The sequence below is a fragment of the Bombina bombina genome, chromosome 9 (assembly GCF_027579735.1).
Source record: "Bombina bombina isolate aBomBom1 chromosome 9, aBomBom1.pri, whole genome shotgun sequence".
Taxonomy (NCBI): Eukaryota; Metazoa; Chordata; class Amphibia; order Anura; family Bombinatoridae; genus Bombina; species Bombina bombina.
In genome coordinates, this window is record NC_069507.1 from 24,443,920 (window position 1) to 24,471,306 (window position 27,387).

Genomic DNA, 27,387 nt, shown 5'->3' on the forward strand with positions numbered 1-27,387 from the left:
TCTTTATTTTTTACACAAATCCAATGTTATCCAGTCAGGGAAACAGACAAAATCTTCTTGGTTTTAATGTTAAGTGATTGCTGCATAGGTAACAGCATCTAGTTTACAGAATATTTTCTCGTCAAACAAATATATACGTTTTATAATGTTTTAAAGTTAAAACATTTATCAGAATATTTATCCAGGTCTTCAGCTAAAAAAAGTGAGCGAATTAATAAGAATATTTTTTATATGTCTAATGTAGAGCTTGAAAGATCATTAAAGGGACATTAAACCCCAAACATTTTCTTTCATTTTTCAGATAGAGAATACAATTTTTAAAAAGTTTCCAATTTACTTCTATTATCAAAAATGTTTCATTCTCATGTTATTCTTTGTTAAAGAGATACCTAGGTAGGTAGCGTGCACATGCCTGAAGCACTACAGGACAGGAAATAGCGCTGCCATCTACTGCTCCTGCTAATGTGTAACATTGTTGCAAAACTGCTGCTATATAGTGCTGCAGACACGTGCACACTTTCGAGCTTACATTTCTGTTTTTCAAATAAGGATAACAAGAAAACGAAGAACATATGATATGATGAGAAGTAAATTAGAAAGTCGTTTAAAAAATTATGTTCTATCTAAATCATGGGGAAAAAAATTGGGTTGTATGTCCCTTTAATGCCGGTGAGTCATGTCTTATAATATTTTTTTTTTTTTTATATATCTGAATACAGAAACCTTTGCCTGGCTCCTTCAATAGATATTTTAATGCTAAATGTACATGGAGCTTGTCATTTTGCAAGAATGATTTGCGCTTACTATGCGTTTAACCCTCACAATGCAGTTAAACAGATAGGTAAAGTCCTGCTCACAAGCCACAAGCCTTGCGCTTCTCAAGCAGAACGTGTATGGTGATTGGCTGGTCATACAACTGCTGTTCCTGATTGGATGACCAGCTATGTCCTGGCGGAGAGCTACAGTGCATACAGCTCCCAAGTGAGGCTTAACCTATGTGTTTATGTCCTTTGGAGGGGTTACGCACATAGCAAGCTTGAGACACTAATGCAAAAGCTGCTCTAACAAATTGTAGGAAAAGCAGACCTTGTTATCTTATCCCTCACTGTATACTCAAAGACCAATAAACATTTTAGTACTTTTTTCCCCCACCCCCACTGGGAGCATGATTTCTTCTAAATGTTCTTGTTTACATAGCTTTTCTCTAACCAGTACTTAAGTACTGACATTTTCAGTATAGGTGGGGATACACCAGGCAAACACATCTATTTTAGATTTTTTTAAAAACAAGGGTAAAGTTAAATTTGTAAACAATTTAATACACTTCAACAGGTAATATTAATCATTGGGAGCACATTAAAAGAAAGAAAAAATACTGTACACTGTCCCTTTAGGAAAAACAAAGTGCATTAGCAGCTTTAGTCTTTAAATGTACAAAGTGAGCAGAGATGTAATTAATATATGTAGTTAATGATATAGCTGTAAGTCTGTTACATCGTATCCGTCCTGATTAAAGCGGCTAAATTGGTTTTATAAATGCAAATGGTCAGATGGCATTTTAGCTTCATATTTCCTGGCAAACAGTTCTTCACTTGCTGCAGATCATTATTGAGAAAGACAATTCCTGCACACACTGTTCAGTTCCAGGGCATCGCTCCAAAGAAGCCAGCGTGAATTCTAGCAGTTTATGGCATCGTGGTCCTGTGTGCTGGATGCAGAACTCACAAACAGACCCTTACATTGCACAGTAACAAATGGCTTTCCTGAGTTTTAGCAACAATGTTCTTAACTGAGGCTTTTAGTTGAACAATATTCTTATATATTCAGAAACTTCACACCCCTTCTTCTTCCCCAGACAGCTGTGCAAAACATGTGATTTGTATGACCAATGGGAGGTATTAGAAGCAAATGCAGAGGGTCTTTACTGCAAGCAGAGTCTGAGCAGCTACATGCGGTACCTATTGTTAAAACAGAGGAAGAAGACACATTATGATACAGATGTTTAAAAAAACACTGAAAGTACATATATGTATAAATGTGTTCATGTGTGTGTGTGTGCTTGGTGGCATGTGTGTGTGGTTGTATGAGTGTGTGTATAATATGTGGTATGTGTGTGTATGGTAATGTGCGTGTGGTTGTATGTGCGTGTACATGTGTGTGTGCGGTTGTATGAGTGTGTGTATAATATTTGGTGTGTGTGTGTATGGTGGTGTGTGTGTGTGTGTGGTTGTATGAGTGTGTGTATAATATGTGGTATGTTTGTGTATGGTAATGTGCGTGTGGTTGTATGTGCGTGTACATGTGTGTGTGCGGTTGTATGAGTGTGTGTATAATATGTGGTATGTGTGTGTGTATGGTGGTGTGTGTGTGTGGTTGTATGAGTGTGTTTATAATATGTGGTATGTGTGTGTATGGTAATGTGCGTGTGGGTGTATGTGCGTTTACATGTGTGTGTGCGGTTGTATGAGTGTGTGTATAATATGTGGTATGTGTGTGTGTATGGTGGTGTGTGTGTGGTTGTATGAGTGTGTGTATAATATGTGGTATGTATGTGTGTGGTTGTATGAGTGTGTGTATAATATGTGGTATGTGTGTGTGTATGGTGGTGTGTGTGTGTGTGTGTGGTTGTATGAGTGTGTGTATAATATGTGGGGTGTGTGTATGGTGGTGTGTGTGTGTGTATGGTAATGTGCGTGTGGTTGTATGTGCGTGTACATGTGTGTGTGCGGTTGTATGAGTGTGTGTATAATATGTGGTATGTGTGTGTGTATGGTGGTGTGTGTGTGTGTGTGTGGTTTTATGAGTGTGTGTATAATATGTGGGTGGCTGTGTATGGTGGTGTGTGTGTGTGTCGTTGTATGTGGGTGTGTATAATATGTGGGTGGGTGTGTATGGTGATGTGTGTGTGTTGTTGTATGAGTGTGTGTATAATATGTGAGTGTATGGTGGTATGTGTGTGTGGTTGTATGTGTGTGTGTATAATATATGGGTGTGTGTGTGTGGTTGTATGTGCGTGCGGTTGTGTGTGTGTGTGTGTATGATGGTGTGTGTGTGGTTGTATGTGTGTGTATAATATGTGGGTGTGGGTGTATGGTGGTGTGTGTGTGGTTGTATGTGCGTGTGCATGTGTGTGTGGTTGTATGAGTGTGTGTATAATATGTGAGTGAATGTGTGTGTATGGTAATGTGCGTATGCATGTGTGTGTGTGGTTGTATGAGTTGTGTATAATATGTGGGTGTGTGTGTATGGTGGTGTGTGTGTGGTGGTATGTGTGTGTGTGTATAATATGTGTGTGTGGTTGTATGTGCGTGTGCATGTGTGTGTGTGGTTGTATGAGTTGTGTATAATATGTGGGTGTGGTGGTATGTGTGTGTGTGTGTATAATATGTGTGTGTGTGTGTGGTTGTATGTGCGTGTGCATGTGTGTGTGTGTGTGGTTGCATGAGTGTGTGTATAATATGTGAGGGTGTGTATGGTGGTGTGTGTGGTTGTATGAGTCTGTGTATAATATGTGAGGGTGTGTATGGTGGTGTGTGTGGTTGTATGAGTGTGTGTATAATATGTGAGGGTGTGTATGGTGTGTGTGTGGTTGTATGAGTGTGTGTATAATATGTGAGGGTGTGTATGGTGGTGTGTGTGGTTGTATGTGCATGTGCATGTGTGTGTGTGTGTGGTTGTATGAGTGTGTGTATAATATGTGAGGGTGTGTATGGTGGTGTGTGTGGTTGTATGTGTGTGTTTTTGAAAGGTATGTACACTATATGGAATAAATGTGTAAAGGTCACATATCCCCTCTAGGCATAGCTTGGGAGCTTAGAGTACTGTGATTTTGGATAGTTGGCTTCTGGAGGGCAGGCAGCAAGGAGAAACAAAAGTATAATAATAATAATAATAATGCAAAAAAATGCTTCTATTGAAAATCCAAATGCACCAATGCACATTTCAGTGGTGATCTTTCTATTCCGTTAATATGAAATGTGATTACAGTTTCCAGTGTGCTGCGTACAGTAATGAATAGCAATTTATATAATGTCAGAGGCCAAAATGTAATAAAACCCTTAGCTCTGGCGACACCAATCAAACAAAAGATTCAGAAGTAAAACTCATAAAGTTCTGCGTGTTATTATCACAGGAGCTACTAGAAGTGAGCTTTGTCCCATAGAAACAACTAGACATTGCACCCTTCACTATTTTACACAAATCCTTCACTTGCAATAATAGACACAATATATTTACAAAAGAAAATATAAGATGAAGTTTCCCATATTTTCTTTTACAGCAGTCTGTTTGATTTAACAGTAAATAAAATATTTATCCAATCCAATTTGTAGGGTTAAATCATGATTTTTCCTAGCACAGAACGATCTACAGGGTTTTTACGCATTTCGCTGTGAAGGGCAAGAATTCCTATACACACCCAGAGAATGCCTTGTTTCACCTCTAGTGCACCATGAGATATATTTTACATAGAAACTGCTGAAAGTGCTTATTCTCGCCAACTACTCCATAAACACAGTGAATGCTCCGGATGATTTTTCTGCAGTTTTTTATTCTTTAGAAATTTCGCAAGGGATCTCACAAACTTGGTGAAGCTGCATTTTTTTCCAGTTGCTCCTTTATAAATCAAGGCCATTGTGGTGCCAGACACATCAGAAGGTATCTTTTAGTTACCCAGGCAATAAAAAGATGAGGGGAGAGAGTTTGTTTATGGTTGCGTCATCAAGATCTTGAACATGAAAGTTCCTGGGATTTGCTATTAAAATATTTATGCTGAAGCTGCACCAATAAAACCAGGGCAGTGAAAACAGCAAGAGATTTAGAATGTTGGCTCTCACATGGAACCTATCAATATGACACACAGATTTAGCATTAGGGGTGTTTAAATGTAGGGGACACCCCTGGTTGCCTGAGAGCACGTAGTCCTCTCTAGTCCCCAAGGGGTTAACCCCCAAACATACATAATTATGGTCAGCACCATTTCTGTTTCTGCATTTTAAATCAGTCACTGATCTGCTCAATTTCTGCAGGAGCATATTGTACCCCAAATGTTGTGATTATTATTGTATATGAACCAAAATGTTTTTTTTTAGTCCCAGCTGCTGACAACTGGCCAATTTAGACAATAAGAATGTTAATAAATATTTATTGCAGCATTTTATAAGGATCTGTATCCGTATCCCCTTTATATGTTGTGATGTTGTTATATGAGACCTCTTTGTTATATTTCAACAGAGACGAGGAAGAGCTGAGAAGATCACTATCAGAACTCGCAGACCCCAACCCCAAATCCATAAAGCGCATCAACAGCTGTGGGAAGCCATTCCTGGACTTCTCTCAAGACCCCAACATCACAACCTACAAATACGGCGTACTAGTGCGTAAAATCCACGCTGATCCAGACTGCAAAAAAAGTGAGTACAAATATTCTTCAGAAAATGCTAAATCGGCCCTAAACCATAAAACAATATCAGTATCCCGCTGACTTGTAGCTACAAACTGATGAGATATTAGCAGTAGCAGACTAAACAGAGGGCCCTTTTGCAAAGATTTTTTATAGGCCAACCAAAGGTATTTCAGTAGAAAGCAATTGTAATAATAATTCTGAGGACAGATAGATAGATAGATAGATTTGCAACCTGCACTAAGGATTGTACACATTCTGCACACACCTACAGTATGTATAAACTGGCTGCTATGGTTCCCCCAGCACTTGGGCCCTGGGGCCACTGCACCTGCTGCACCAATGGGTCCCCCCTGGATATTAGATATATACACTGGCTCTGTGTATTAAGTAGTAAACTGGGATTGTATTATGTCTAGGCGTAAAACAGCGTTTTTGACAATTGCAAAATTTCCCAGACTTTTCCTTTACTTAATGTGTGATTGTTTCTAACTTTGCTATAACTATTTTTATAAAAATAAAAAGGAACATTTAAGTTTTTTTATTATTTTATTTTAAATTCAAATTTTTATTCAAAGTTTAAACTTCCCTGTTCTTTTAAAGGACCAGTAAATACAGTAGATATACATAATCAACTAATGCAAGATAAAAAAGACAATACAATTGCTAGCCGATTAGCTGCGAATGTGCAGGGGGCGGCATTGCATAAGCATTTCACTAGAAATGCTTGTGCAATGACAAATGCCAACAGCGTATGCTGTCGGCATTTAGCAATGTTGTGCGGACATGATATGCTGCAGCGGATCATGTCCATCCAACATTTAATAAATCAGCCCCTTAGTCTGAACTTCATATGAGTAGTAGATTTTTTTCTGACAAATTTCAAATATATGTCTATTTCCACACCCCTGTATCATGTGACAGCCCTTAGCCAATCACAAATGCATATATGCTGTGAATTCTTGCACATGCTCAGTAGGAGCTGGTGACTCAAAAAGTGTAAATATAAAAAGACTGTGCACATTTTGTTAAAGGAAGTAAACTGGAAAGTTGTTTAAATTTGCTGCTCATGAAAGTTTCATTTTGACTTGAGTGTCCCTTTAATGTATAGATTTAAAATAAAGAGGCATATTTTTTTTTATGTTATGTTTTTGATCTGCTTTTACTGAAATGTCTGTTTGGGCCTCTCTCATTCGATGTTTTATGAATTCTTCTGTATTCCTTGACAGCGCCAAGAGGAAAAAGAGGTTGGAAGACGTTTCACGGGATACTGAAAGGGATGATTTTGTACCTGCAGAAGGTAACGTTTGTTTGGTGCACGCAGAGCTTATTGATGTTCATTGATTCCATGTGCAGCTGACAGATGTCAGATGTCAGTAATAGAACAGCTGTTTAATTACTTGTACTGTATATATCAGTTATCCCATCATAACAAAAACTATATAATTGCTTAGGCGCAATAGGCACCTACATTATACTTATGAACCCCTAATCTGTCGCCCCCAACATCGCCGACACCTACATTATATTTATTAACCCCTATTCTGCCCCAATGTCGTCACAACCTACCTACATTTATTAACCCCTAATCTGCCACCCCCAACGTCGCCGCCACAATAATAAAGCTATTAACCCCTAAACCTAAGTCTAAACCTAACCCTAACTTAAATATAATTTAAATAAATCTAAATAAAAATACTATTATTAAATAAATTATTCCTATTTAAAACTAAATACTTACCTATAAAATAAACCATAAGATAGCTACAATATAACTAATGGTTACATTGCATCTATCTTAGGGTTTAATTTTATTTTACAGGCAACTTTGTATTTATTTTAACTAGGTAGAATAGATATTAAATAGTTATACCTGTAAAATAAATCTTAACCCAATTTACAATTACACCTAACACTACACTATCATTAAATAAATTACCTAAATTAACTACAATTAATTACAATTAAATTAAATAAACTAAATTACGAAACAAACAAACACTAAATTACAGAAAAAAATAAAATAATTACAATTTTTTAAAACTAATTACACCTAATCTAATCCCCCTAATAAAATAAAAAAGCCCCCCAAAATAATAAAAAATCCCTACCCTATACTAAATTACAAATAGCCCTTAAAAGGGCTTTTTGCGGAGCATTGCCCCAAAGTAATCAGCTCTTTTACCTGTAAAAAAAAAGACAATACCCCCCCAACATTACAACCCACCACCCACACACCCAACCCTACTCTAAAACCCACCCAATCCCCCCTTAATAAAACCTAACACTAATCCCCTAAAGATCACCCTACCTTGAGACGTATTCACCCAACCGGGCAGAAGAGGTCCTCCAGACGGGCAGAAGTCTTCATCCAGACGGCATCTTCTATCTTCATCCATCCGGAGCGGGTCCATCTTCAAGACACCTGATGCGGAGCATCCTCTTCCTTCCGATGATTAACACTAAATGACAGTACCTTTAAGTGACGTCATCCAAGATGGCATCCCTTCAATTCCGATTGGCTGATAGAATTCTGTCAGCCAATCGGAATTAAGGTAGAAAAAATCCTATTGGCTGATCCAATCAGCCAATAGGATTGAGCTTGCATTCTATTGGCTGATTGTAATTATACTTCAGTTTCGTAATTGTACTTCAGTTTCTGCCGCTTGTAATTGTACTTCAGTTACTGCCGCTAGTAATTGTACTTCCGTTTCTGCTGATAGTAATTGTACTTCAGATTCTGCTGCTAGTAATAATACTTCAGTTTCTGCTGCTAGTAATTATACTTCAGTTTCTGCCACTAGTAATTGTACTTCAGTTTCTACTGCTAGTAATTATACTTCAGTTTCTGCTGCTAGTAATTATACTTCAGTTTCTGCCACTAGTAATTGTACTTCAGTTTCTGCTGCTAGTAATTGTACTTCAGTTTCTGCCACTAGTTATTGTACCTCAGTTTCTGCTGCTAGTAATTATACTTCAGTTTCTGCCACTAGTAATTGTACTTCAGTTTCTGCTGCTAGTAATTGTACTTCAGTTTCTGCCGCTAGTTATTGTACCTCAGTTTCTGCTGCTAGTAATTGTACTTCAGTTTCTGCCACTAGTTATTGTACTTCAGTTTCTGCTGCTAGTAATTATGCTTCAGTTTCTGCCACTAGTAATTGTACTTCAGTTTCTGCTGCTAGTAATTGTACTTCAGTTTCTGCCACTAGTTATTGTACTTCAGTTTCTGCTGCTAGTAATTATACTTCAGTTTCTGCCACTAGTAATTGTACTTCAGTTTCTGCCACTAGTAATTGTACTTCAGTTTCTGCCGCTAGTACTTATACTTCAGTTTATCCCGCTAGTAATTGTACTTCAGTTTCTGCTGCTAGTAATTGTACTTCAGTTTCTGCTGCTAGTAATTATACTCCAGTTTCTGCCACTAGTTATTGTACTTCAGGTTCTGCCACTAGTAATTGTACTTCAGTTTCTGCCACTAGTAATTATACTTCAGTTTCTGCCACAAGTATATAATACAACTTAGTAAAGTGTTACTCTGCTAGACTATTAATGAAATTTAGTAAATTGTTAATCTGCTAGACTATTAATGCAACTTAGTAAATTGTTAATCTGCTAGACTATTAATGCAACTTAGTAAATTGTTACTCTGCTAGACTATTTATACAACTTAGTAAATTGTTACTCTGCTAGACTATTTATACAACTTAGTAAATTGTTACTCTGCTAGACTATTTATACAACTTAGTACATTGTTACTCTACTAGACTATTAATGCAATTTAGTAAATTTAACTCTGTTAAAAGCAATTGCAAACCCTAATTGAGGAAGGAAATATCCACCATCATGTTACATTGAGGTGGTACATAGCTTTTTTGTCACCCAATGTGTTATTACTCAGTCTAATAATGAAACTTCAGGTAGAAATGTATCTTAACTCTGTATCACCCGCTACAACCAACTTGCTTTACAAATGAAGTGAAAATGGCTTTTGCCTTTAGCACCAAGTCATTATTATGCTGCCGCACAGGATTCTACAAATGTAATTTCAGGACATTTCTGCTGTCATTTCCTTCAGGAGGAATATAAACCAGGAAAACCTATTTCCGAAGAAGACTTGAAAAATGCAATCAGCATCCATCACTCTCTCGCAACCCGAGCGTCAGACTATAACAAGAGACCGAACGTCTTTTACCTGCGGACAGCGGACTGGAGAGTGTTTCTGTTCCAAGCTCAGTGAGTTATCACATTGTCACACACTCTGTTACATGCTCAGTAAGTTATTACATTGTCACACACTCTGTTACATGCTCAGTAAGTTATCACATTGTCACACACTCTGTTACAGGCTCAGTAAGTTATCACATTGTCACACACTCTGTTACAGGCTCAGTAAGTTATCACATTGTCACACACTCTGTTACATGCTCAGTGAGTTATCACATTGTCACGCACTCTGTTACAGGCTCAGTAAGTTATCACATTGTCACACACTCTGTTACATGCTCAGTAAGTTATCACATTGTCACACACTCTGTTACAAGCTCAGTAAGTTATCACATTGTCACACACTCTGTTACAAGCTCAGTAAGTTATCACATTGTCACACACACTGTTACAAGCTCAGTAAGTTATCACATTGTCACACACTCTGTTACATGCTCAGTAAGTTATCACATTGTCACACAGTCTGTTACATGCTCAGTAAGTTATCACATTGTCACACACTCTGTTACATGCTCAGTAAGTTATCACATTGTCACACACTCTGTTACATGCTCAGTAAGTTATCACATTGTCACACACACTCTGTTACATGCTCAGTAAGTTATCACATTGTCACACACTCTGTTACATGCTCAGTAAGTTATCACATTGTCACACACTCTGTTACATGCTCAGTAAGTTATCACATTGTCACACACTCTGTTACATGCTCAGTAAGTTATCACATTGTCACACACTCTGTTACATGCTCAGTAAGTTATCACATTGTCACACACTCTGTTACATGCTCAGTAAGTTATCACATTGTCACACACTCTGTTACATGCTCAGTAAGTTATCACATTGTCACACACTCTGTTACATGCTCAGTAAGTTATCACATTGTCACACACTCTGTTACAAGCTCAGTAAGTTATCACATTGTCACACTCTGTTACATGCTCAGTAAGTTATCACATTGTCACACACTCTGTTACATGCTCAGTAAGTTATCACATTGTCACACACTCTGTTACAAGCTCAGTAAGTTATCACATTGTCACACACTCTGTTACAAGCTCAGTAAGTTATCACATTGTCACACTCTGTTACATGCTCAGTAAGTTATCACATTGTCACATACTCTGTTACATGCTCAGTAAGTTATCACATTGTCACACACTCTGTTACATGCTCAGTAAGTTATCACATTGTCACACACTCTGTTACATGCTCAGTAAGTTATCACATTGTCACACTCTGTTACATGCTCAGTAAGTTATCACATTGTCACACACTCTGTTACATGCTCAGTAAGTTATCACATTGTCACACACTCTGTTACATGCTCAGTAAGTTATCACATTGTCACACACTCTGTTACATGCTCAGTAAGTTATCACATTGTCACACACTCTGTTACATGCTCAGTAAGTTATCACATTGTCACACACTCTGTTACATGCTCAGTAAGTTATCACATTGTCACACACTCTGTTACATGCTCAGTAAGTTATCACATTGTTACACACTCTGTTACAAGCTCAGTAAGTTATCACATTGTCACACACTCTGTTACATGCTCAGTAAGTTATTACATTGTCACACACTGTTACATGCTCAGTAAGTTATCACATTGTCACACACTCTGTTACATGCTCAGTAAGTTATCACATTGTCACACAGTCTGTTACATGCTCAGTAAGTTATCACATTGTCACACACTCTGTTACATGCTCAGTAAGTTATCACATTGTCACACACTCTGTTACAGGCTCAGTAAGTTATCACATTGTCACACACTCTGTTACATGCTCAGTAAGTTATCACATTGTCACACACACTGTTACAAGCTCAGTAAGTTATCACATTGTCACACACTCTGTTACAAGCTCAGTAAGTTATCACATTGTCACACACTCTGTTACAGGCTCAGTAAGTTATCACATTGTCACACACTCTGTTACATGCTCAGTAAGTTATCACATTGTCACACACACTGTTACAAGCTCAGTAAGTTATCACATTGTCACACACTCTGTTACATGCTCAGTAAGTTATCACATTGTCACACACTCTGTTACAGGCTCAGTAAGTTATCACATTGTCACACACTCTGTTACAGGCTCAGTAAGTTATCACATTGTCACACACTCTGTTACATGCTCAGTAAGTTATCACATTGTCACACACACTGTTACAAGCTCAGTAAGTTATCACATTGTCACACACTCTGTTACATGCTCAGTAAGTTATCACATTGTCACACACTCTGTTACATGCTCAGTAAGTTATCACATTGTCACACACTCTGTTACATGCTCAGTAAGTTATCACATTGTCACACACGCTGTTACAAGCTCAGTAAGTTATCACATTGTCACACACTCTGTTACATGCTCAGTGAGTTATCACATTGTCACACACTCTGTTACAGGCTCAGTAAGTTATCACATTGTCACACACTCTGTTACAGGCTCAGTAAGTTATCACATTGTCACACACTCTGTTACATGCTCAGTAAGTTATCACATTGTCACACACTCTGTTACATGCTCAGTAAGTTATCACATTGTCACACACTCTGTTACATGCTCAGTAAGTTATCACATTGTCACACACTCTGTTACATGCTCAGTAAGTTATCACATTGTCACACACTCTGTTACATGCTCAGTAAGTTATCACATTGTCACACACTCTGTTACATGCTCAGTAAGTTATCACATTGTCACACACTCTGTTACATGCTCAGTAAGTTATCACATTGTCACACACTCTGTTACATGCTCAGTAAGTTATCACATTGTCACACACTCTGTTACATGCTCAGTAAGTTATCACATTGTCACACACTCTGTTACAGGCTCAGTAAGTTATCACATTGTCACACACTCTGTTACAATGCTCAGTAAGTTATCACATTGTCACACACTCTGTTACATGCTCAGTAAGTTATCACATTGTCACACACTCTGTTACATGCTCAGTAAGTTATCACATTGTCACACACTCTGTTACATGCTCAGTAAGTTATCACATTGTCACACACTCTGTTACATTTCTCAGTAAGTTATCACATTGTCACACACTCTGTTACATGCTCAGTAAGTTATCACATTGTCACACACTCTGTTACATGCTCAGTAAGTTATCACATTGTCACACACTCTGTTACATGCTCAGTATGTTATCACATTGTGACACACTCTGTTACGCTCAGTAAGTTATCACATTGTCACACACTCTGTTACATGCTCAGTAAGTTATCACATTGTCACACAGTCTGTTACATGCTCAGTAAGTTATCACATTGTCACACACTCTGTTACATTGCTCAGTAAGTTATCACATTGTCACACACTCTGTTACATGCTCAGTAAGTTATCACATTGTCACACACTCTGTTACATGCTCAGTAAGTTATCACATTGTCCACAGCTCTGTTACATGCTCAGTAAGTTATCACATTGTCACACACTCTGTTACATGCTCAGTAAGTTATCACATTGTCACACACTCTGTTTACATGCTCAGTAAGTTATCACATTGTCACACACTCTGTTACATTCTCAGTAAGTTATCACATTGTCACACACTCTGTTACATGCTCAGTAAGTTATCACATTGTCACACACTCTGTTACATGCTCAGTAAGTTATCACATTGTCACACACTCTGTTACATGCTCAGTAAGTTATCACATTGTCACACACTCTGTTACATGCTCAGTAAGTTATCACATTGTCACACACTCTGTTACATGCTCAGTAAGTTATCACATTGTCACACACTCTGTTACATGCTCAGTAAGTTATCACATTGTCACACACTCTGTTACATGCTCAGTAAGTTATCACATTGTCACACACTCTGTTACATGCTCAGTAAGTTATCACATTGTCACACACTCTGTTACATGCTCAGTAAGTTATCACATTGTCACACACTCTGTTTACATGCTCAGTAAGTTATCACATTGTCACACACTCTGTTACATGCTCAGTAAGTTATCACATTGTCACACACTCTGTTACATGCTCAGTAAGTTATCACATTGTCACACACTCTGTTACATGCTCAGTAAGTTATCACATTGTCACACACTCTGTTACATGCTCAGTAAGTTATCACATTGTCACACACTCTGTTACATGCTCAGTAAGTTATCACATTGTCACACACTCTGTTACATGCTCAGTAAGTTATCACATTGTCACACACTCTGTTACATGCTCAGTAAGTTATCACATTGTCACACACTCTGTTACATGCTCAGTAAGTTATCACATTGTCACACACTCTGTTACATGCTCAGTAAGTTATCACATTGTCACACACTCTGTTACATGCTCAGTAAGTTATCACATTGTCACACACTCTGTTACAAGCTCAGTAAGTTATCACATTGTCACACACTCTGTTACATGCTCAGTAAGTTATCACATTGTCACACACTCTGTTACATGCTCAGTAAGTTATCACATTGTCACACACTCTGTTACATGCTCAGTAAGTTATCACATTGTCACACACTCTGTTACATGCTCAGTAAGTTATCACATTGTCACACACTCTGTTACATGCTCAGTAAGTTATCACATTGTCACACTCTGTTACATGCTCAGTAAGTTATCACATTGTCACACACTCTGTTACAAGCTCAGTAAGTTATCACATTAAGCTCAGTAAGTTATCACATTGTCACACACTCTGTTACATGCTCAGTAAGTTATCACATTGTCACACACTCTGTTACAAGCTCAGTAAGTTATCACATTAAGCTCAGTAAGTTATCACATTGTCACACACTCTGTTACATGCTCAGTAAGTTATCACATTGTCACACTCTGTTACATGCTCAGTAAGTTATCACATTGTCACACACTCTGTTACATGCTCAGTAAGTTATCACATTGTCACACACTCTGTTACAAGCTCAGTAAGTTATCACATTGTCACACACTCTGTTACATGCTCAGTAAGTTATCACATTGTCACACACTGTTACAAGCTCAGTAAATTATCACATTGTCACACACTCTGTTACATGCTCAGTAAGTTATCACATTGTCACACACTCTGTTACATGCTCAGTAAGTTATCACATTGTCACACACTCTGTTACATGCTCAGTAAGTTATCACATTGTCACACACTCTGTTACATGCTCAGTAATTTATCACATTGTCACACACTCTGTTACATGCTCAGTAAGTTATCACATTGTCACACACTCTGTTACATGCTCAGTAAGTTATCACATTGTCACACACTCTGTTACATGCTCAGTAAGTTATCACATTGTCACACACTCTGTTACATGCTCAGTAAGTTATCACATTGTCACAACACTCTGTTACATGCTCAGTAAGTTATCACATTGTCACACACTCTGTTACAAGCTCAAGTAAGTTATCACATTGTCACACACTCTGTTACAGGCTCAGTAAGTTATCACATTGTCACACACTCTGTACAGGTCATAGTTATCTTGTAACACACTCTGTTACATGCTCAGTAAGTTATCACATTGTCACACACTCTGTTACATGCTCAGTAAGTTATCACATTGTCACAACACTCTGTTACATGGCTCAGTAAGTTATCACATTGTCACACACTCTGTTACATGCTCAGTAAGTTATCACATTGTCACACACTCTGTTACATGCTCAGTAAGTTATCACATTGTCACACACTCTGTTACAAGCTCAGTAAGTTATCACATTGTCACACACTCTGTTACATGCTCAGTAAGTTATCACATTGTCACACACTCTGTTACATGCTCAGTAAGTTATCACATTGTCACACACTCTGTTACATGCTCAGTAAGTTATCACATTGTCACACACTCTGTTACATGCTCAGTAAGTTATCACATTGTCACACACTCTGTTACATGCTCAGTAAGTTATCACATTGTCACACACTTGTTACATGCTCAGTAAGTTATCACATTGTCACACACTCTGTTACATGCTCAGTAAGTTATCACATTGTCACACACTCTGTTACATGCTCAGTAAGTTATCACATTGTCACACACTCTGTTACAGGCTCAGTAAGTTATCACATTGTCACACACTCTGTTACATGCTCAGTAAGTTATCACATTGTCACACACTCTGTTACATGCTCAGTAAGTTATCACATTGTCACACACTCTGTACCTAGCTCAGTAAGTTATCACATTGTCACACACTGTTACATGCTCAGTAAGTTATCACATTGTCACACAGTTTGTTACAGGCTCAGTAAGTTATCACATTGTCACACACTCTGTTACATGCTCAGTAAGTTATCACATTGTCACACACTCTGTTACATGCTCAGTAAGTTATCACATTGTCACACACTCTGTTACATGCTCAGTAAGTTATCACATTGTCACACACTCTGTTACAGGCTCAGTAAGTTATCACATTGTCACACACTCTGTTACATGCTCAGTAAGTTATCACATTGTCACACACTCTGTTACATGCTCAGTAAGTTATCACATTGTCACACACTCTGTTACATGCTCAGTAAGTTATCACATTGTCACACACACTCTGTTACATGCTCAGTAAGTTATCACATTGTCACACACTCTGTTACAAGCTCAGTAAGTTATCACATTGTCACACACTCTGTTACATGCTCAGTAAGTTATCACATTGTCACACACTCTGTTACATGCTCAGTAAGTTATCACATTGTCACACACTCTGTTACATGCTCAGTAAGTTATCACATTGTCACACACTCTGTTACAAGCTCAGTAAGTTATCACATTGTCACACACTCTGTTACATGCTCAGTAAGTTATCACATTGTCACACACTCTGTTACATGCTCAGTAAGTTATCACATTGTCACACACTCTGTTACAAGCTCAGTAAGTTATCACATTGTCACACACTCTGTTACATGCTCAGTAAGTTATCACATTGTCACACACTCTGTTACATGCTCAGTAAGTTATCACATTGTCACACACTCTGTTACATGCTCAGTAAGTTATCACATTGTCACACACTCTGTTACAGGCTCAGTAAGTTATCACATTGTCACACACTCTGTTACAAGCTCAGTATGTTATCACATTGTCACACACTCTGTTACATGCTCAGTAAGTTATCACATTGTCACACACTCTGTCACAGGCTCAGTAAGTTATCACATTGTCACACACGCTGTTACATGCTCAGTAAGTTATCACATTGTCACACACGCTGTTACATGCTCAGTAAGTTATCACATTGTCACACACTCTGTTACATGCTCAGTAAGTTATCACATTGTCACACACTCTGTTACATGCTCAGTAAGTTATCACATTGTCACACACTCTGTTACATGCTCAGTAAGTTATCACATTGTCACACACTCTGTTACATGCTCAGTAAGTTATCACATTGTCACACACTCTGTTACATGCTCAGTAAGTTATCACATTGTCACACACTCTGTTACATGCTCAGTAAGTTATCACATTGTCACACTCTGTTACAAGCTCAGTAAGTTATCACATTGTCACACACTCTGTTACATGCTCAGTAAGTTATCACATTGTCACACACTCTGTTACATGCTCAGTAAGTTATCACATTGTCACACACTCTGTTACATGCTCAGTAAGTTATCACATTGTCACACACTCTGTTACATGCTCAGTAAGTTATCACATTGTCACACACTCTGTTACATGCTCAGTAAGTTATCACATTGTCACACACTCTGTTACATGCTCAGTAAGTTATCACATTGTCACACACTCTGTTACATGCTCAGTAAGTTATCACATTGTCACACACTCTGTTACATGCTCAGTAAGTTATCACATTGTCACACACTCTGTTACATGCTCAGTAAGTTATCACATTGTCACACACTCTGTTACATGCTCAGTAAGTTATCACATTGTCACACACTCTGTTACATGCTCAGTAAGTTATCACATTGTCACACACTCGTTACATGCTCAGTAAGTTATCACATTGTCACACACTCTGTTACATGCTCAGTAAGTTATCACATTGTCACACACTCTGTTACATGCTCAGTAAGTTATCACATTGTCACACACTCTGTTACATGCTCAGTAAGTTATCACATTGTCACACACTCTGTTACATGCTCAGTAAGTTATCACATTGTCACACACTCTGTTACAAGCTCAGTAAGTTATCACATTGTCACACACTCTGTTACAAGCTCAGTAAGTTATCACATTGTCACACACTCTGTTACAGGCTCAGTAAGTTATCACATTGTCACACACTCTGTTACATGCTCAGTAAGTTATCACATTGTCACACACTCTGTTACATGCTCAGTAAGTTATCACATTGTCACACACTCTGTTACATGCTCAGTAAGTTATCACATTGTCACACACTCTGTTACATGCTCAGTAAGTTATCACATTGTCACACACTCTGTTACATGCTCAGTAAGTTATCACATTGTCACACACTCTGTTACATGCTCAGTAAGTTATCACATTGTCACACACTCTGTTACATGCTCAGTAAGTTATCACATTGTCACACACTCTGTTACATGCTCAGTAAGTTATCACATTGTCACACACTCTGTTACATGCTCAGTAAGTTATCACATTGTCACACACTCTGTTACATGCTCAGTAAGTTATCACATTGTCACACACTCTGTTACATGCTCAGTAAGTTATCACATTGTCACACACTCTGTTACATGCTCAGTAAGTTATCACATTGTCACACACTCTGTTACATGCTCAGTAAGTTATCACATTGTCACACTCTGTTACATGCTCAGTAAGTTATCACATTGTCACACACTCTGTTACAAGCTCAGTAAGTTATCACATTGTCACACACTCTGTTACATGCTCAGTAAGTTATCACATTGTCACACACTCTGTTACAGGCTCAGTAAGTTATCACATTGTCACACACTCTGTTACATGCTCAGTAAGTTATCACATTGTCACACACTCTGTTACATGCTCAGTAAGTTATCACATTGTCACACACTCTGTTACATGCTCAGTAAGTTATCACATTGTCACACACTCTGTTACATGCTCAGTAAGTTATCACATTGTCACACACTCTGTTACATGCTCAGTAAGTTATCACATTGTCACACACTCTGTTACATGCTCAGTAAGTTATCACATTGTCACACACTCTGTTACATGCTCAGTAAGTTATCACATTGTCACACACTCTGTTACATGCTCAGTAAGTTATCACATTGTCACACACTCTGTTACATGCTCAGTAAGTTATCACATTGTCACACACTCTGTTACATGCTCAGTAAGTTATCACATTGTCACACACTCTGTTACAAGCTCAGTAAGTTATCACATTGTCACACACTCTGTTACATGCTCAGTAAGTTATCACATTGTCACACACTCTGTTACATGCTCAGTAAGTTATCACATTGTCACACACTCTGTTACATGCTCAGTAAGTTATCACATTGTCACACACTCTGTTACATGCTCAGTAAGTTATCACATTGTCACACAGTCTGTTACATGCTCAGTAAGTTATCACATTGTCACACACTCTGTTACATGCTCAGTAAGTTATCACATTGTCACACACTCTGTTACATGCTCAGTAAGTTATCACATTGTCACACACTCTGTTACATGCTCAGTAAGTTATCACATTGTCACACACTCTGTTACATGCTCAGTAAGTTATCACATTGTCACACACTCTGTTACATGCTCAGTAAGTTATCACATTGTCACACACTCTGTTACATGCTCAGTAAGTTATCACATTGTCACACACTCTGTTACATGCTCAGTAAGTTATCACATTGTCACACACTCTGTTACATGCTCAGTAAGTTATCACATTGTCACACTCTGTTACATGCTCAGTAAGTTATCACATTGTCACACACTCTGTTACATGCTCAGTAAGTTATCACATTGTCACACACTCTGTTACATGCTCAGTAAGTTATCACATTGTCACACACTCTGTTACAGGCTCAGTAAGTTATCACATTGTCACACACTCTGTTACATGCTCAGTAAGTTATCACATTGTCACACACTCTGTTACATGCTCAGTAAGTTATCACATTGTCACACACTCTGTTACATGCTCAGTAAGTTATCACATTGTCACACACTCTGTTACATGCTCAGTAAGTTATCACATTGTCACACACTCTGTTACATGCTCAGTAAGTTATCACATTGTCACACACTCTGTTACATGCTCAGTAAGTTATCACATTGTCACACACTCTGTTACATGCTCAGTAAGTTATCACATTGTCACACACTCTGTTACATGCTCAGTAAGTTATCACATTGTCACACACTCTGTTACATGCTCAGTAAGTTATCACATTGTCACACACTCTGTTACATGCTCAGTAAGTTATCACATTGTCACACACTCTGTTACATGCTCAGTAAGTTATCACATTGTCACACACTCTGTTACATGCTCAGTAAGTTATCACATTGTCACACACACTGTTACATGCTCAGTAAGTTATCACATTGTCACACACTCTGTTACATGCTCAGTAAGTTATCACATTGTCACACACTCTGTTACATGCTCAGTAAGTTATCACATTGTCACACACTCTGTTACATGCTCAGTAAGTTATCACATTGTCACACACTCTGTTACATGCTCAGTAAGTTATCACATTGTCACACACTCTGTTACATGCTCAGTAAGTTATCACATTGTCACACACTCTGTTACATGCTCAGTAAGTTATCACATTGTCACACACTCTGTTACATGCTCAGTAAGTTATCACATTGTCACACACTCTGTTACATGCTCAGTAAGTTATCACATTGTCACACACTCTGTTACATGCTCAGTAAGTTATCACATTGTCACACACTCTGTTACATGCTCAGTAAGTTATCACATTGTCACACACTCTGTTACATGCTCAGTAAGTTATCACATTGTCACACACTCTGTTACATGCTCAGTAAGTTATCACATTGTCACACACTCTGTTACATGCTCAGTAAGTTATCACATTGTCACACACTCTGTTACAAGCTCAGTAAGTTATCACATTGTCACACACTCTGTTACATGCTCAGTAAGTTATCACATTGTCACACACTCTGTTACATGCTCAGTAAGTTATCACATTGTCACACACTCTGTTACATGCTCAGTAAGTTATCACATTGTCACACACTCTGTTACATGCTCAGTAAGTTATCACATTGTCACACAGTCTGTTACATGCTCAGTAAGTTATCACATTGTCACACACTCTGTTACATGCTCAGTAAGTTATCACATTGTCACACACTCTGTTACATGCTCAGTAAGTTATCACATTGTCACACAGTCTGTTACATGCTCAGTAAGTTATCACATTGTCACACACTCTGTTACATGCTCAGTAAGTTATCACATTGTCACACACTCTGTTACATGCTCAGTAAGTTATCACATTGTCACACACTCTGTTACATGCTCAGTAAGTTATCACATTGTCACACACTCTGTTACAAGCTCAGTAAGTTATCACATTGTCACACACTCTGTTACAGGCTCAGTAAGTTATCACATTGTCACACACTCTGTTACATGCTCAGTAAGTTATCACATTGTCACACACTCTGTTACATGCTCAGTAAGTTATCACATTGTCACACACTCTGTTACATGCTCAGTAAGTTATCACATTGTCACACTCTGTTACATGCTCAGTAAGTTATCACATTGTCACACACTCTGTTACATGCTCAGTAAGTTATCACATTGTCACACACTCTGTTACATGCTCAGTAAGTTATCACATTGTCACACACTCTGTTACATGCTCAGTAAGTTATCACATTGTCACACACTCTGTTACATGCTCAGTAAGTTATCACATTGTCACACACTCTGTTACATGCTCAGTAAGTTATCACATTGTCACACACCTCTGTTACATGCTCAGTAAGTTATCACATTGTCACACACTCTGTTACATGCTCAGTAAGTTATCACATTGTCACACACTCTGTTACATGCTCAGTAAGTTATCACATTGTCACACACTCTGTTACATGCTCAGTAAGTTATCACATTGTCACACACTCTGTTACATGCTCAGTAAGTTATCACATTGTCACACACTCTGTTACATGCTCAGTAAGTTATCACATTGTCACACACTCTGTTACAGCTCAGTAAGTTATCACATTGTCACACACTCTGTTACATGCTCAGTAAGTTATCACATTGTCACACACTCTGTTACATGCTCAGTAAGTTATCACATTGTCACACACTCTGTTACAGGCTCAGTAAGTTATCACATTGTCACACACTCTGTTATAGGCTCAGTAAGTTATCACATTGTCACACACTCTGTTACATGCTCAGTAAGTTATCACATTGTCACACACCCTGTTACATGCTCAGTAAGTTATCACATTGTCACACACTCTGTTACATGCTCAGTAAGTTATCACATTGTCACACACTCTGTTCATGCTCAGTAAGTTATCACTATTGTCGACACACCTCTGTTACATGCTCAGTAAGTTATCACATTGTCACACACTCTGTTACAGGCTCAGTAAGTTATCACATTGTCACACACTCTGTTACAAGCTCAGTAAGTTATCACATTGTCACACACTCTGTTACAGGCTCAGTAAGTTATCACATTGTCACACACTCTGTTACAGGCTCAGTAAGTTATCACATTGTCACACACTCTGTTACATGCTCAGTAAGTTATCACATTGTCACACACTCTGTTACATGCTCAGTAAGTTATCACATTGTCACACACTCTGTTATAGGCTCAGTAAGTTATCACATTGTCACACACTCTGTTATAGGCTCAGTAAGTTATCACATTGTCACACACTCTGTTACATGCTCAGTAAGTTATCACATTGTCACACACCCTGTTACATGCTCAGTAAGTTATCACATTGTCACACACTCTGTTACATGCTCAGTAAGTTATCACATTGTCACACAGTCTGTTACATGCTCAGTAAGTTATCACATTGTCACACACTCTGTTACATGCTCAGTAAGTTATCACATTGTCACACACTCTGTTACAGGCTCAGTAAGTTATCCCATTGTCACACACTCTGTTACATGCTCAGTAAGTTATCACATTGTCACACACTCTGTTACAGGCTCAGTAAGTTATCACATTGTCACACACTCTGTTACATGCTCAGTAAGTTATCACATTGTCACACACTCTGTTACATGCTCAGTAAGTTATCACATTGTCACACACTCTGTTACATGCTCAGTAAGTTATCACATTGTCACACACTCTGTTACATGCTCAGTAAGTTATCACATTGTCACACACTCTGTTACAAGCTCAGTAAGTTATCACATTGTCACACACTCTGTTACATGCTCAGTAAGTTATCACATTGTCACACACTCTGTTACAATGCTCAGTAAGTTATCACATTGTCACACACTCTGTTACAGTGCTCAGTAAGTTATCACATTGTCACACACTCTGTTACATGCTCAGTAAGTTATCACATTGTCACACACTCTGTTACAGGCTCAGTAAGTTATCACATTGTCACACACTCTGTTACATGCTCAGTAAGTTATCACATTGTCACACACTCTGTTACATGCTCAGTAAGTTATCACATTGTCACACACTCTGTTACAAGCTCAGTAAGTTATCACATTGTCACACTCTGTTACAAGCTCAGTAAGTTATCACATTGTCACACACTCTGTTACATGCTCAGTAAGTTATCACATTGTCACACACTCTGTTACATGCTCAGTAAGTTATCACATTGTCACACACTCTGTTACAAGCTCAGTAAGTTATCACATTGTCACACACTCTGTTACATGCTCAGTAAGTTATCACATTGTCACACACTCTGTTACAAGCTCAGTAAGTTATCACATTGTCACACACTCTGTTACATGCTCAGTAAGTTATCACATTGTCACACACTCTGTTACATGCTCAGTAAGTTATCACATTGTCACACACTCTGTTACATGCTCAGTAAGTTATCACATTGTCACACAGTCTGTTACATGCTCAGTAAGTTATCACATTGTCACACACTCTGTTACATGCTCAGTAAGTTATCACATTGTCACACTCTGTTACATGCTCAGTAAGTTATCACATTGTCACACACTGTTACAGGCTCAGTAAGTTATCACATTGTCACACACTCTGTTACATGCTCAGTAAGTTATCACATTGTCACACACTCTGTTACATGCTCAGTAAGTTATCACATTGTCACACACTCTGTTACAAGCTCAGTAAGTTATCACATTGTCACACACTCTGTTACAAGCTCAGTAAGTTATCACATTGTCACACACTCTGTTACAAGCTCAGTAAGTTATCACATTGTCACACACTCTGTTACATGCTCAGTAAGTTATCACATTGTCACACACTCTGTTACAGGCTCAGTAAGTTATCACATTGTCACACACTTTGTTACAGGCTCAGTAAGTTATCACATTGTCACACACTCTGTTACATGCTCAGTAAGTTATCACATTGTCACACACTCTGTTACATGCTCAGTAAGTTATCACATTGTCACACACTCTGTTACAAGCTCAGTAAGTTATCACATTGTCACACACTCTGTTACATGCTCAGTAAGTTATCACATTGTCACACACTCTGTTACATGCTCAGTAAGTTATCACATTGTCACACACTCTGTTACAGGCTCAGTAAGTTATCACATTGTCACACACTCTGTTACAGGCTCAGTAAGTTATCACATTGTCACACACTCTGTTACAAGCTCAGTAAGTTATCACATTGTCACACACTCTGTTACATGCTCAGTAAGTTATCACATTGTCACACACTCTGTTACAGGCTCAGTAAGTTATCACATTGTCACACACTCTGTTACATGCTCAGTAAGTTATCACATTGTCACACACTCTGTTACAAGCTCAGTAAGTTATCACATTGTCACACACTCTGTTACATGCTCAGTAAGTTATCACATTGTCACACACTCTATTACATGCTCAGTAAGTTATCACATTGTCACACGCTGTTACATGCTCAGTAAGTTATCACATTGTCACACAGTCTGTTACATGCTCAGTAAGTTATCACATTGTCACACACTCTGTTACATGCTCAGTAAGTTATCACATTGTCACACACTGTTACATGCTCAGTAAGTTATCACATTGTCACACACTCTGTTACATGCTCAGTAAGTTATCACATTGTCACACACTCTGTTACATGCTCAGTAAGTTATCACATTGTCACACACTCTGTTACATGCTCAGTAAGTTATCACATTGTCACACACTCTGTTACAAGCTCAGTAAGTTATCACATTGTCACACACTCTGTTACATGCTCAGTAAGTTATCACATTGTCACACACTCTATTACATGCTCAGTAAGTTATCACATTGTCACACACTCTATTACATGCTCAGTAAGTTATCACATTGTCACACACTCTATTACATGCTCAGTAAGTTATCACATTGTCACACAGTCTGTTACATGCTCAGTAAGTTATCACATTGTCACACACTCTGTTACATGCTCAGTAAGTTATCACATTGTCACACACTCTGTTCTGTTGTACCTTAACATTTGGGTTTAAACTCTTAAAGGGGACACTGACATACATTCACTAACAGCTTGTGTGGTCTTCCCAAATGTTATTTCTCTTGTTAAGTGTATCCAGTCCACGGATCATCCATTACTTATGGGATATTAACTCCTCCCCAACAGGAAGTGCAAGAGGATTCACCCAGCAGAGCTGCTATATAGCTCCTCCCCTAACTGCCATTACCAGTCATTCTGTTACACCCAACGAATAGATAGGATGTGTGAGAGGACTGTGGTGATTATACTTAGTTTCATACCTTCAATCAAAAGTTTGTTATTTTATAATAGCACCGGAGTGTGTTATTCCTTCTCTGGTAGAATTTGAAGAAGAATCTACCTGAGTTTTTCTATGATTTTAGCCGGAGTAGTTAAGATCATATTGCTGTTTCTCGGCCATCTGAGGAGAGGTAAACTTCAGATCAGGGGACAGCGGGCAGATTAATCTGCAAAGAGGTATGTAGCAGCTTATTATTTTCTGACAATGGAATTGATGAGAAAATTCTGCCATACCGATATAATGTAAACTCAGCCTTAAATGCAGTAGCAGCAACTGGTATCAGGCTGTCATGTATGTATATTTTACACTTCAGTATTCTGGGGAATGGCACTTCACTGGAATTATACTGTATGCATAAAACTTTAGCCTAATTTGCAGGGACTAGCAACAGGCTTTTTAATAACACTCAATTTATTAATGTTAAACGTTTTTTGCTGGCATGTAAAATCGTTTAATTTTCTGAGGTACTGGGTGAAAAAATGTTTTGGGCACTATTTTTTTCCACTTGGCAGTCGTTTTATTTAATTTATGACAGTTTACTGATCTCTCTCACTGTTATGTGTGAGGGGGAGGACAGAAGTTTATTGTCTTCCCTGCATGATCCGGTTCATCTCTACAGAACTCAGGGGTCTTCAAAACTTGTTTTGAGGGAGGTAATCACTCACAGCAGAGCTGTGAGATTGTAGTTGACTGTGATAAAAAAAAAAAAACTTTTATTTCTGTATTTTTTTTTTTATTTTTTTTTCTGCTATCAGGGTTAGTTATCCTTTGCTAATGGGAGCAATCCTTTGCTAAAATTGTGTTTTTTACAAAGATTTGATGCTATAACTTTTCAGTTTATTAATTTTCAACTGTCATAACTTTTTCTGTGCTTCTTATAGGCACAGTACATTTTCATATTATAGTAAATTACTTGAAAAGTATTTCCAAGTTGCTAGTTTATTTGCTAGTGTGTTAAACATGTCTGATTCAGAGGAAGATATCTGTGCTATATGTGCTAAAGCCAAAGTGGAGCCCAATAGAAATTTATGTACTAACTGTATTGATGCTACTTTAAATAAAAGTCAATCTGTACAAATTGAACATATTTCACCAAACAACGAGGGGAGAGTTATGCCGACTAACTCGCCTCACGTGTCAGTACCTGCATCTCCCGCTCGGGAGGTGCATGATATTGTAGCGCCGAGTACATCTGGGCGGCCATTACAAATCACATTACAGGATATGGCTACTGTTATGACTGAAGTTTTGGCTAAATTACCAGAACTAAGAGGTAAGCGTGATCACTCTGGGGTGAGAACAGAGTGCGCTGATAATATTAGGGCCATGTCAGACACTGCGTCACAATTTGCAGAACATGAGGACGGAGAGCTTCATTCTGCGGGTGACGGTTCTGATCCAAACAAACTGGATTCAGATATTTCAAATTTTAAATTTAAGCTGGAAAACCTCCGTGTATTACTAGAGGAGGTGTTAGCGGCTCTGAATGATTGTAACACAGTTGCAATACCAGAGAAAATGTGTAGGTTGGATAAATATTTTGCGGTACCGGCGAGTACTGACGTTTTTCCTATACCTAAGAGACTTACTGAAATTGTTACTAAGGAGTGGGATAGACCCGGTGTGCCGTTCTCACCCCCTCCGATATTTAGAAAGATGTTTCCAATAGACGCCACCACACGGGACTTATGGCAAACGGTCCCTAAGGTGGAGGGAGCAGTTTCTACTTTAGCTAAGCGTACCACTATCCCGGTGGAGGATAGCTGTGCCTTTTCAGATCCAATGGATAAAAAGTTAGAGGGTTACCTTAAGAAAATGTTTGTTCAACAAGGTTTTATATTGCAACCTCTTGCATGCATTGCGCCTGTCACGG

The 27,387-nt window shown here is 38.3% G+C and overlaps 1 protein-coding gene across 1 annotated transcript in view; it reads left to right on the forward strand.

The window, feature by feature from the left end:
* Nucleotides 1-27,387, forward strand: part of PSD (pleckstrin and Sec7 domain containing) — a 325,502-nt gene that overhangs the window by 280,537 nt on the left and 17,578 nt on the right. Inside the window, 3 exon segments of the mRNA XM_053692857.1 lie at nucleotides 5,233-5,411; nucleotides 6,631-6,701; nucleotides 9,477-9,634. Coding sequence (XP_053548832.1) covers nucleotides 5,233-5,411; nucleotides 6,631-6,701; nucleotides 9,477-9,634 — 408 coding nt within the window.